Genomic DNA, 13,932 nt, shown 5'->3' with positions numbered 1-13,932 from the left:
GGGCTTATATAGAGAGGGAAGGGTGGAGAATGACACTGCAGGTGAGCTAATCAGGGGGAATTTGAACAGCAGTGGAAGAGAGCAAAACATGGAAACCAAGGAAAGATGAATAATTAAATAGAGTGAACTAAACTTAACATAAAAGAGACTACAAACCAAGGTGGAATTATACTAACACTATAAAATACACAGAGAAAATACAAGAAATCAATAAAAAACTAAATATAAAGATATGAAGTTATGTGGCAATGATAAGCACAGAACTGCATAGAACTGAGTATGGCACGATGTTTCAAAAACAATAATAAAGAACACAGAAGTGATCAAAACACAAATGAAACACAGCTCCTCTGGGATCACAACATAAACATTAAAATCAATTAAAGAATGTGAAGTGTTACTTAACTCCTATGGAGTCGGAACAAGAAGAGGAGAGCTGAGTGATGGCACTTTGAAATTGTGGTTTTTATTCATGCAAGCAAAGAGCTACCAGGGGGAAATGTTACAATTCCCGTTCAAAAAAGCACAGATTCACACAAACATTATATAAGGTAGTATTAAAGAGAATCCCATTTACTCATTCTGTATCTCTCCCTTCAGCTAATCTCCACCTTTTTCTTTTGTTCTGTAAGGACCAGTTATTGCATCTTTGTTTTCTGCATCTGTGTGTGCGTTTCCTCTCCCTAAATATCGTCAGGTAATTCTGCAAATACAGTAAAATGTAATCCCCGAGGCCACATACCTGCTGACCCATTCATAATTCATCTCCTGCAACACAAACCTTGATCCAAACGAGTACTCCGTTTTGAAAATGTATCTGAGGCCTAATGCCGAAGTTTCACTGTTGTGCTGATGACGCATAACAGGATTTATGAGCAGAGAGACCCGAGCAAAAGATGCAGCATCAGTCTTAGCATCACTTTTGTTTTGTGGGGAAATATATCCCTTGAAACAGTGCAGTTAGTTGTGACTGCTCTCTCTGTGGCATCCATAGCAGCTTAATAAGACACAGCTCATCTGAATAGAAGAATTTCAAACCTTAAACAAAAACAGCAATGTTACAAATTTAGATCTGCTCAGGAACATACGGCACCAAATAACAGAAGACTTGAAAACAAATGAATAAACAAATGAATAAGTGCCCTCAGGATGTTCAACTCCAAGATGAAAGTGTGGTCCACGTCTGATGTATGTTTTGTTTGTTTTTTTCTTACCCTAAGCTATAAAATTTTATAAAATTAGCCTAGTCATTTTTGGTAATATTGCTAACTAGCATTGTGTAAAACACCAGTTGAGAGTGATAAGGACAAAAAAAGAAGATAAAAAGCTATAAACGTATACGATAAAATATTATTGGGTTGTTTCCATCCATTGGTACACACCTGCCTCAGGGATGTTTTATACCCACTTTAACAGCCAAAGATTGAAATTAATTTTATTACGTGCAGCTTACTGAAAAAAAAGTTGGTATATAACTCTAAAAAATAATATCTACCATAAGGGAGTCACTCATTGCTCTTTTGGTCTTTTTATAGAGTCAACTATCCCAAACTAGGATCAGAAATTAAAAGTTATATTTCAGCATTGCATAATTATTTATGCCTAATACTCAATAAAATACTTCTTTAACAACATAGCTACTTCATACTGACATAATTTACCTTATACTCATTCTTTAACTTCATGGGTATTATAGGGTTTGGGCTTTTTTTTAAGGCCATGGAATTGAAACAAATATGGGATTACAAATTGGCAGCCTGATCCAGAACCTTATAAGCACAAATAACAAACAAAAAGATTATCTTTGATGTGCGGCATATAATGTTGATATTAGATGTTGCTTTAATTGTTCTGAAAATTCTAAAGATAGTCTTGATGAAGAAACTGAAATGTAATGTGCAAAAAACATAAATTCCATAATGTCCCTGTCTCCAGCAGTAGTCGGGTGACAGTAAGGGCACACCCAGGACAGCTCTATTCATTTTTATTCCTTCATTAATATTACAAATAACAAAGATGTATTGTTATGTTGATCTTGAGTCATATATCTAGAATAAAGAATCAAGAATCTTTATTGTCATTATGTGTCACCAGAATAAAATTTTGGTGACACACCGGCTCAGGATGCACACAGATTACATATAACAAGAAGACACAACAGAACATAATGTTTCCACACCTTCTTTTTTTTTATGAAATCAGTTTATTGTCCTGTCCAACATCGCTTCCTGAAAAGCTTAAAGCGTGCAAATAGTCCTTAGGGTCTGATAATCTAGTAGTCCCTTTACAAATGATATAGATTTCTGTGCTGTTGTATGAATTAATCACCCGAACGCCCCATCGTTGATACACTCATGCAGACAGTAAATACCGTGCAATAATTTTAAACATTCAAGTTACAAAACTGTGCAACCAGACATCCCCTGAGAGTGTGTAAATACACATTACCAGTAGTGTGTTTGTAACATGTAACAGACCGCACACTGGGCTGGGGCTTTGTTGATTCTCAGCAGGGGGCGATGATAGCCCTCACAGCTTTTGGAAATAAACAGTTTCTAAGTCTATTAGTTTTTGATGTATTGTTCCTGAAACATAAATGTTACCTTAAAAAGAGAGATGGGTAGCAGGGTTAGTTTGTACACCCTGACTGTCTATGTTTTCTTAAATCAGAAATATTTCCAAACAGCTCAGTATGTGTTGAGAGCCATGGAAAAGTCTAGTAGTTGACTTTCAGCCAGCTGACAGGGCAGGTAAAAGGGCAGCACTGTCCTACGTTCTGGTCCACGCCTCCAGAGAAGACTGTTCACTCCAGCACAGTTTCTCAGATCTCTTTTACAGGACCTTAAACTAAAGAAACTGTATTTTTTTTATTACCAATGAGGGTTTTTACTTGTTTTTTTTCTAAATGTGTGGTTTTCTTTCATCCAGGGCACACAAAAAACACCTGTCTCAAGACGGAAGATTTCCTTCGCACATTTCTATCTTCAGCAGAAGAGAGAGTTCTTGGGTGGGTATTCATCTTTAAAAACGTCTCTAAAACAATGACCTACAAACTTTAATTGGTTTGGTTAAAGGACAGAAGAAGAACTTGTTTGAATGTTTTTGTAGGCTTAATTCATATTTAACAGGATGTCTCTTCAGTTTGGGCTTGAATACATCGTGTTGCCACAAAAGACATTTTTCAAGGTTTCTTTCACTTATTGGAAATAACTTTGTGTCAGAGTACAACAATGAGCTCCTTATTCAATCAATTCTGAGGAAGAAAACAAGCAAAGAAACAACAACAAAAACTCAGCAAGCAAAATAAAGGAGCTTGACACAAAAGATAACACAGACTGGAGAATCGTTGGTCAAATCTGTTTGCTAATTGCTGTGAGAAAAGAAAGAAAAATAAATGATTTAATTGCTCAAACTAAATATTTATAAATTTTCTGTTTTGAACTCCTTACTGGTGATTCCTCTGTGACTTGTTCCTTAAAGCTATAGCTAAAACTTTATTTGCACCTGTGATTTGGAAGTGGTCCATGCGTCAGGGGACAACGCATGCCAGAAACACTGTCTGCTTCATTTTCATAACAAACCTGGCTCCAACTGCAAATCAGCCAAAAAATCACATCCACACTTCTGTTATGTACGTCCATGTGTTTTTTTGTTTTGTTTTTTAAAACTTAACGCTACAGAAAGAAAGAAAATCCCCTGAGACACAAATAAGAAAGTAGTTTAGTACGGAGAAAAAAAAGAAAGAAAAGTTCTTTATTTTTGTTTTGCACAAAGAATACATTCTAAGGTTGCTTACGGTCTGTGGAGCTGGCATCACATCTCTTTGCCATCAATCCATGCAAGGACTCGGCAGTGATTCTTGTCCATTAGGCATGCCTGGCCAGCAGCCTCGGGCGCAATAAAACACTGGCAGCTGTTTGTTTTGTTCCCCTGCCAAGTCTATCACCTCTGGCGATGTTGTTTAGTAACCTTAAAAAATGTGCACACTGATACATTCATTAATGCTCCCTTGTTAATATCTAGTTTCTGTGAAGAGTAAACTGTAAGCCCTGTTTATGTTGATCTGTGTTTTTAATCAGACAGAGAGAGAAACAGACTCCAGAGGAAATTCCAGTGCGAGACATGATGGAATTGACTGAGGGACGACCCGCAGGTAAGGAAAGAGCCGTATCTACAACAGCTGGTGTTATTCCAGCAGAAGAACCAGCAACTTTATGTTTATTTTGGGTTCATTAAATCATGATCATGTTCATCAATGCATTTTATTGTAAAGCAAAAATAATAATTTAATAATATAAGTTTTGTTAAAGAAAATATATGTATTTTTAAGTATTAAAGCCACCAAGCATGAAGGCAGTTTAATGGACTTTTAAAAAGGCAATACAGATGTCTCCAAGTTATTTTATTCTTTAATAGAAGCGTTTTTGCACAAGTGATGAATTTTATGCAACGGTGGCCACTGAAGTGGTTTGAACAGTGGAACCGATAGATTTGGATTGGTGAGCATATACTTTTAGCAATAGTGTATTTTAAGTGGAGTACCACCTTTCAAAATTAGCAACTGAGTTCTGATGGGATCAAAAGTTGGGAGAGAACATGGATTTCTATTCTTGGAGGTCGATTGAACGACCGTCATTCGTGCTCAGAGGCTGGAGCTGGGATCGCACGTCCACAGTGACCCTGGCAGACAGCTGAGTCAGCAATGAGTGAGCAGGAGGCTACCCAAGTTGCTTTTCTTTTGTGTATTTGCATTTCTAGGAAATAGAAATGTGCTGTGCACAATGTAAATGCTGTAAGGAACTTGTACTAGTCAGCTAATTAGGTAAAAACTAAAACTTGGGGTGGGGATTAGTGGCCTAATGGTTAGAGCACAGAGCTTTGGTCCCAGAGGTTCTGAGTTCAACTCCCACAATCTGCCATTCTTGGTCCCTGAGCAAGACCCTTAACCCCCAATTGCTCCCCAGGCGCTGCACAGTGGCAGCCCACTGCTCCCCAAAGGGGATGGGTTAAGATGCAGAAGTGAATTTCTCCATTGTAAGATTAATAAAGTTCAATTATTATTATAATTTATTAAAAGGAAATTAAAAGCTATTAGTTTAGTTTATTTAGGGAGTCTAAACTGCATTTGAGTACAAAATCTTACAAATCTTAGTGAGCCCAAAACTATTCATACCCCTTGGAGGTTTGGTTTTATTCAAGCAGGACTTTTTCTTCAAATATGAAATGATATATGTATCTCTCAACAGAGTGTCAATAGATTTTTAATTTACAATTTATTAAAATCAATCAAACCCCTTTTGTAAATGTGGTCCAGCTTTTTGCATGTTTCCACATATTTTGATTATTTTTCTTTCGTAATGAGTTCCAAGTCGTTAAGATTGGAAGGCCTCCTTTCCATCACCCTTATCTCAAGCGACCTCCACAGATTCTCCAACAAATTTCAGTTATGACCTTGGCTGGGCAAACCCAAAGTGTAACCATCAGTTTCCATCAGGAAAAAAATATATACATGTTAGTGAAATTAAAAAATTACTTTAAACCTAAATCCTTTCAGGGAATGAATAATCCTGGTCTTAACTGTGCAACATATTAAGTTGTTCTTTTTTAGTTTCCATTGGCTGGACTTGGAGTGTGTTTGTGTTTAGCTGAGCATGGAGCCCACAGAAGCCAGGCGCCACCCATGGAAGAACCTCCGCAGACTATAATACCCGAAATTCTTCTGATATGACCATTGTGTCAGTTTTATTTATGTTTGTCTGTAAATCATCCTGAAAAAGGACCTAATCTAAAAGCACCCCATTCTTTTCTTGTTTCCATGCAAATTCTTCTGTGGAGTTATTATTAATGGCATGTCCTCTGAAAGTAAAATGAAAATAAATATGTATGATTGATAATAAACCTTCCACAGCTTGAGCTAATACCAACACATTCTGCGGTCATGTAATAACACCATCTGCTCATGGGTTCAGATTGCCTGGGAGACAGCGAGACATCCTCACTGTGCAGCACTATGTTCTCGCCAGTTCTGCTAAGCGACCGCAAACAAATAAACAATGCCTGCCAATTCCTGGGCTAAGTCTCTCATATTCTTTAATAATCGCACCATTTTTTGTTCAGAACAACAAAACAAGAGCTTATTTGGAAGGATCTAGGTGAGAGAGTAGAGCTCTATCTTACCTCTATATCCATTTCAAGGACGAGCTGATTGTCTGGGGCTAAAAGCTGCATCTCCATACAAAAATGTCACCCTGGATGTTGTACGCTAGTTGACAGATTATAACCAGGGGATTCGTGAAGAGACAGCCAGTGGATCGAGGGGAATTACTGAGCTGCAGTTGATGCACACCCAGCCCAAATGTCAGACCCAGGGCTCAAACTGCAACAAACCAAGGACACGAGTGCTATTTATCATACTCATAAAAATCAGTTTGGACAGATTGTTGTTACATCCATTTTTTTTCATGAATATTTTAAATCTTAATATATATATATATATATATATATATATATATATATATATATATATATATATATATATATATATATATATAAACCCCAAAAGAGGAATGGTTTTGCAGGTGGAGGCCACAGACATTTTCCCTCCTCCTATTTGGACAGCTTGTCAGTAGTTTTGCATTTGGCTAGGGTCAGTATCACTACTGGCAGCATGAGGCGGCTCCTGGACTCCACCGGGATGCCACATCATTATGTTTCATTGCTAAGTTTGCTGCGGCTCCGAGCACAGTCTCAAGAGTACGGAAGAGATTTCAGGAGACAGACAATTACTTTGGGAGAGCTGGAAAGGGCCTTTGGAGTTCCTTAACCCATCAGCAGAACCGATACCTGTTCTTTGGGCAAGGAGGAACAGGATGAGTACTGCCACACCCCTACAAAGGGACTTCTACTGGGCCTCTGATGTGAATGTCTCTGATTAAAAGATGTCACTAGGGTTGCTTGAGTGCCACAAATCCAGCAACTGTCCGGCACTGTTGAGCTAGACTGGCATTTGCCAGAGACACTAGAACTGGCGGGTTCGGCACTGGTGCACTGTTCTTTTCACGAATGAAAGCATGTTCAGCCTGAGCTCATGTGACAGACGTGAAATGGTCTGGAGAAGCTGTGGTGAGCATTATGCTGCCTGCAACATTGTTCATTTCCATGGAGGAGCTTGCTGTTAGAAGAATGCTAGTGCTCAAATCATTCGTTCACTCGTTGTCCTAATATCGGCTGACATTCACCTGACAACACCTAACAGGCCGAGAGTTATTTGAGCAAACATTAAATAACTTCTAAGCGTATAATTGCACAACAATGAACAGAGGGTGGACTTAATGTGTGACTTGTGCAGAATTGAAGCAGGTGCTGTGTTCTCAAAGTTTCCTCATTCACTTGCTGTAATGAACCTCATTCTTTATTTTTAATTAGTAATCTGCCATGTATCATATTTACTGCTTAAGGCCTGCACATACTCAGCAAGAAACGAGCAATTTGTTCTCTCTCCCATAGCTGCAAGTGAACAATGATGTCATTCTTTAATCGCTGCCCTAGTTTGGCATTTCTTGCTGTTTGCTTCTCAACACATCATCTGTTTTTCAACAACTGTTGTGGGATTGGTCAAAAAACTCTTAAGTGGAGAGGCTTCATGTGGTTAAAGTGGAAAAGAGGAAACATTGTCACTCCTGTCTTTTCTTCTGTAGGCTTCCCAGGAGTTCTGCACTTGAGTTTCTTGTGAAGCAGAATAAAGCTTGTTTTTGCCACCTTGAGCAAACACATTTCTCTGCTGTAGCATAGTACATGCAAGCCTTTTGACTTAGATTATTTTCAGTTTCTTGAAGTTGATGGTACAGTGCCTTATTACATCCCACCCTGTAATTTTAATATTACCTTTTGTAATGGATGTGCACAAAAAAGTCTAAATTGAAGCAAAATTAGACAAATATATACAGTACAGACAAATAAAAACAGCTGAAAATAGGCATGTACCCTTTGTTATGACTACCCTAAAAAGGTCTAGTGCGACCAATTACCTTAAAAAGTCACATCATTGGTGAAATGACACCCAGTCTGTGTGTACTCTAAGTGTCACATGATCTTTCAGTATAAATACTCCTTCTCTGAAAGGTCCCAGAGACTGAAGCGGATCTTCCAGCAGGACAATGACCCAAAGCGTACCACTAAAGAAGCACTCAACCGGTTTAACAGGAAACATTTAAATGTGTTGGAATGGCCTAGTCAAAGTTCAGACCTCAATCCAATTGAGAATTGCTGGCTTGACTTGAAAATCGCTGTTCACAAGTGAACATGAAACATGAAAGAGCTGGGTCAATTTTGGCTCGAGGAATGTGCAAAACTCTCAGTGGCAAATGGGGTAAGATCAGATCAGATCCATAGCCAATTGCTGCTGTATTTGACTTTGGGGGGGGGGGGGGGGGGGGGGGAGGCAGTTATGCACACCGTTGTTCTCTGTTATTTTGTCCTATTTGTTGTTTGCTTTGCAATAAAATTAATAATGCATCATCAGAGTTGTAGATATGTTCTGTGAAGTGGTGCAAACTTTCAAACAATCCATTTTAACTCGAAGTTGAGAGGCAGCAAAACATGAAAAATGCCAAGGCAGGGGAATACTTTTGCAAGGCACCGTATAGGCAGTACTACAGCTAAACGTGTGAGGCTAAATGTTTTGTCTGGATCCATTGTCAGTCCGTGGGCCAGTTGTGGCAAAAGATGCTGCAGTTCTTTTTCAGATCCCAGCAGAATCTCTATAGTTGGTACCTGAAAATGCAATCAGGCTATTCAAGTCCATCTTGAGGCTTTTCACAAACTGATTTCACGTGTTTCTGTTCCCAAATTATCTTGAAACCTATTCCCACATACAGCTAATGGGTTTTGCTGAAGCTTCACAGAATACAAATAGCTGTGAGCACTAGCCATGGTTAGCAATACCCTGTTCTGTTAGCTAACGCTCATGTGACATCTTGGAGTGACACACATTGAATGTAGAAGTTGGTTTGTTGTGACGGTGTATAGTTTGACCTGATATGCCATTAAATTTGAAAAGAAATACATACATTATTTTGTATATTATCTGTAACATGGGTTTGATTTTAAAGCATAGTCTAGCTAATAAACTTTTTATTTTGTTTTCCAGGATTGACACAAAAGAAGCTTAGCAAAATCTTGGGTGCACAAATATCAGCAGGGATGTCAAACAATTATATTTCCCAATATATGAAACTATTTCTGTAAATAAATGCAGTCATTTTTCAGCTGACATGTGCCTGTGGGTGCAAGATGTATGTTTATCTCCTCTCTGTTTGTCTTACAGGCATACTTTGTAGAGGATTGGCTGAACACCAGGTGGACTAAAACACTTTCAAGTCTGAGTGTTCTGAGCTATAAAATACCTTCTGGCATTAACATTTTTATCTGAACAAACATCTCTCTGAGTTTGGTCTATGATATGTCTAATGGTGCATGATGTATTTGCAGCTGAGAAGACACATTTTATTGTGAATGTTTGGTTGTTTTAAAATACAGTGAGGCGAATCAGTATTGAACTTGTCAACATGTTCTTGGTAAATCTATTTCTAATAGGACTATTGGCTTAAAACATTTTACACCAGATTCAGGAAAAGGCCAGGGGTCAGATTGCCATGAGGACCGAACATTCTCCCGTCAAGTTTATTTATTTTTTTCCTTATAAATCCCAAATGACGGACGCACGTTTCAGGCCCCATTGTGCGTACGCAAGCTTTATACATAAGACCCCAGGCAATCTACACATACAAAGACATCAAAACATCTAAATCTATAAATTAAATTGCAGACTGTCTTCAAGTCTTGACGGTTCTGGGAATCTCAAAACAGTCCAGTTCTTTCCACTGATGATATAAATTCCAGATGGATCATTGAAAAGCTTTAATGTGGTTTTACTTCAGCAGTGGAGTCTTGTGCAGTGATTGGATATGGAGGTTTTTGCACTGAGTACATTTATTATTGTTTTCATGGAAAACGGTACCTGCTATTTCCAGGTCTTTCTAAATTTCTCCATGAGTTGTCTTTACCTTTTGGACAACTCTTCTGATTATTTATTTGACTAACTAATGCCATCTGTATGTTTTGTAATAATAGGGTTAAAAATGTGTTAAGAGAGCTCTTTGCTCTTATCAATCATGAAATACTTGAGATATCTTGGCTATGAGAAATTTTTTAGACAATAAATAAGGACCAAGCCGGTTGTAATTAACTTGCACTAACACAGAGCAAGATTGATTCCTAAAGACTGATTTTGACTCTTTTTTTGTCTCTTCTGTGATGTTTGAAGCTTCTTTCTTCATGAGTTTATTGGTATTCATGATTTTGTTTAAATATATTATGATTTATGGACTAATGTGTTTGGATTTCTTTGTGTGTCTGTTTTTTGTTTGATTTTGTCTTTTGGGTTGTTACTGACACATTGTGTGAATTGGCCAAAGAAACAAAAACACCCATAGAAATAGAGTTACTGAGAATAGCATTGATGTGTGAATACTCATTTTACCCATTATTATTTTAATCACCAGTTTTTTAATTACCAAAAAATGCAAATTACTGAAATGGAAAGATGTTTTCATCCGGCCCCTGCTATCATTTCTGACCTAACCTACTGCACCCTGTGTCTGTACCCAGTTCTTGTAATAAATGATACACTTAAGGCTGCCAACAAGAACATGTCAGTTCATTAAGTAAGTCGAGCCCACTGCTGGCTTCCTAGCCAAATGTCACAGCCAGTTTACAGCCCTGCTGGTAAATCCTCCTGCTGCTTCATGGAGCTTCCCTTCTAGTCATTTTCCCCTGGTCTTCATAATGAATGATCCTCTCTGCACCTTTAAATACAACACATGGTCATTGCCGGTTGAGACTGATAGAAGCGATACAATGTGCCTACTGTTCAAATAAATGCTCATCCCAGACTTCTGTTTGAATTTGTGTTTTTAAATTTGATTTGCAAAACCGTTATTCAGTTGCCTCGTGAAGCAGGCGCATCACAACATGTTTGATGGGCCTAACTTGCATGCCTAACAAATTATACCTGAAGCGGAAGATCATCTATTTCTTATTGTTTCGGATAGAGGGGGATTTCATGCATCTACACAAGGTATCCAGCCCTCTCCCTCGCTCTGATATGTGTTTAATTCATTTGCTTCATGACACACTCCACACAGCCTGTTAGGCAGCATGGCATTTATCTCCCTTGATATTACTTGATCTAAATCCTGGAAGCTCAAAGACACTAAAAGTGGGTCAGGATTTAGGCAAATGCCCTGAAACGTACATCGATGCAAAACAGTGTGCAGCGTTAACTAACACACTGCGGCTTTCTCCATCAAGGACAAGTACCTGAGCAAACTCAGCTCTGTTTGGACAGCTGCTCGATGAGCCAGAATAAAGAATGAGGGCTTATGATCACCAGAAGTCGAAAAGGGCCTCCTCAGCATCACGGCACCTCAGATAAAATGATGTCTGTGCAGAGTCAGAAGTCTTTGGTGCGTGTGGGTGATGTTTGTGTCACTTTTTTTTTTTTTTTTTGAAAACCTGACATCTAAGCCAGGTGACAGTCAGTAAGGATTTACCGCTTGACTCGCAATTTTCAGAAAGATGTGATGAATTGTAGACAGAATACTGGATTGGATTCAACCTCAGCTTTTGTTATTGTTTTTGTCCAAAAGACGGTCTCAAAGCCTCATTACAGCTTTTTTTACAGATGTGGTGAGGTCTGACATGTTGAGTTGCTCTGTGCAAGTGGAAAAAAACTAAGAAGCAGATTTGCAAAATCGTGTTTTTTGACTAATGAGAGGTTGCTGTGGAAAACGTCTTCACAAATCCACTGCTTATCAAATGTCCCATAAGGAATATGTTGATATTTGTAACAAGATAACAAACCTTGTTGTAATTTTTTTTAATCAACCCCAGCAAACAAATAAAAGAAGACATAACCCGGGTTATAAATTGGTTGGATTTGTTTTGTTGTTGAAGCAGGATTCAAATAAAAGAAAAGGTAGACACTCAAATCAGAACCATTTATGTTTAATAAAGTAAAGCTAACGTTTATATAAATGTAGCTAATATGATGTGGTATTATATTCATGATACATAGGTTTTCTGTCTGACAGAAATTGTGAAAAACTACAAGATTTTGTTACTTTGCTTAAAGCTTTGACAGCAGTTTACATCATTAAAGAGTCATGAAAAATCAGTTAATTTGACATGTGGATGATGAAAGATCAAAACCATTTATTAAAAGAAAAGGTATTAGTGCTTTTTTGATAGCCACGAGGTTTTATCCTTCTTACCTTAAAACTAGACTTCCTATTAGTCAAATTTATGATTTAAGAAGGATTTGCCACTATTCAGAGGACTTTATTTAAAAACATAAGGAGGACATTAAAATATGTTCAGACAGCTACTTTACTAATCCACAATGATCAGTAAACTCATGACATGGTTGCAAAAGGGTTTGCTCTTATTTATTTAAACTATTAGAAAATGAGTCTTACTCAAACATGAGGCTTGTCAGATTTTTACCCTTCAATCATTGCCTCCAAAAGACTAAATTTTGAATTGGTTCTGAACACACAAAGAGCATACATAATATTTTTTTTGCAAGTTCTCCTTTTTAGTTTTGCTCAGGCTTGTAGCTCACAACAGTTGTATTTGAAAGTCTTAATTAAGAAATACTATTATGTAAAACAGCATGATAGAAGAAAACACATGAGCACCAGGAAGCTGAGAACGAAGCCCAGAGAAGATTTTCGTTCAGAATGCCAAACTCAGGCAATATTGTATAACACAATGCGATAACAAAGTTTGCAGCAAGAATTTGAGTTCATAAAGGGAAGATTTAGAAGAGGATTCATTCAACAAGGAGGATTAAGTCAGGAGAAATGGTATCCCGGAAGAGTAGCTTGGAGATCTAACATACCGGCACCCTATGAAGGGATTTAAAAGTGTTCTGTCTCCAACCCAGTCTCCCTGTAATTTACCACAATAATGACAGATCGTGAAAAAAGCTTCAAACTGGAAAAGATAACAGCATTCAGGCAGAGTTGAACTCCGTGCTGACCTGTGTTGTTGTAGGATGAGCACAGGTATGCCTGAAACCTTCTTCCAACAACTGTGTCACCAGAATGACCTACTTTACAATACCAATGAAAGTGTCTCTTTTCTCTACATCTTCAGTCCACGTTTAATCAGCGAGTGTTTCACTACATCATTGAATTGTAACTGTCAAAATATTATTCAAAGGACTGTCACACCACTCATGCTCCCTAGGTCTGCAGTTAGCTTGGCAAGAACATGTCGCTTCAAGCTAATGCTACACATGTTGTGGTATAAAGGAAAGTTAAAATACTAATGCACAATCGGACCGCAATTGCCGTCAATCACCTTTCAATTCAGACGTGGAAAACTAATCTGTTGCAGTGGAAGCTAAACCTCATTTAATATGCAGGAGAAACTCTTGGAGAGAATGGCTATTGATTTAGCCCAGTCTGCTAAGATCAGCAGACATTTTGTACCGACAGATGATACATAAATTAAAAAAAACATAGCAAAAGAAAGCATTTTCTTACCTGATCAAATTTATGCTAACAGACAAGCGCTGCGGAGGATTTAATGGTCTGGCTCTTTGTTCCCTACACTAGCTATTTGCCCATGGCATGAATTGTGTTTTGTCCTTTTCCCTCTGACTTTGGTTCATTCCATCCTTTAAAACCAAGATTCCAATAATTTCATAACCCTGACGCCCAAAGCGTTTCCCAGAGAGACTTGTTTCTGGTTGGTGAGGACAAATCTGTATCTTACTTCCACTGAGTTTATCCATGTTTCCTGCACAGAGGATCTTTGTAGCAAAAGCACTTCACTGCATCTGTTTTCTTTGTCACCCAGAGTACA

At 38.0% G+C, this 13,932-nt stretch overlaps 1 protein-coding gene across 3 annotated transcripts in view; it reads left to right on the top strand.

Annotated features, from left to right (window-relative positions):
• The window catches only part of LOC105922197 (KH domain-containing, RNA-binding, signal transduction-associated protein 2), a gene marked incomplete at its 5' end in the record, with an annotated part of 61,715 nt that extends 50,763 nt beyond the window's left edge, over positions 1 to 10,952 (top strand). The window contains 3 exon segments of one of the 3 annotated variants that reach the window (XM_036132550.1): positions 2,929 to 3,007; positions 4,084 to 4,153; positions 9,326 to 10,952. In XM_036132550.1, the coding sequence (XP_035988443.1) occupies positions 2,929 to 3,007; positions 4,084 to 4,139 (135 nt within the window). 3 annotated transcript variants of the gene reach the window in all.
• Between the last annotated feature and the right edge of the window lie 2,980 nt (positions 10,953 to 13,932).

This window comes from Fundulus heteroclitus, unplaced genomic scaffold (assembly GCF_011125445.2).
Source record: "Fundulus heteroclitus isolate FHET01 unplaced genomic scaffold, MU-UCD_Fhet_4.1 scaffold_526, whole genome shotgun sequence".
Taxonomy (NCBI): Eukaryota; Metazoa; Chordata; class Actinopteri; order Cyprinodontiformes; family Fundulidae; genus Fundulus; species Fundulus heteroclitus.
Note: the sequence above shows the minus strand (reverse complement) of the source record. Positions and strands in the feature narration are given on the sequence as shown.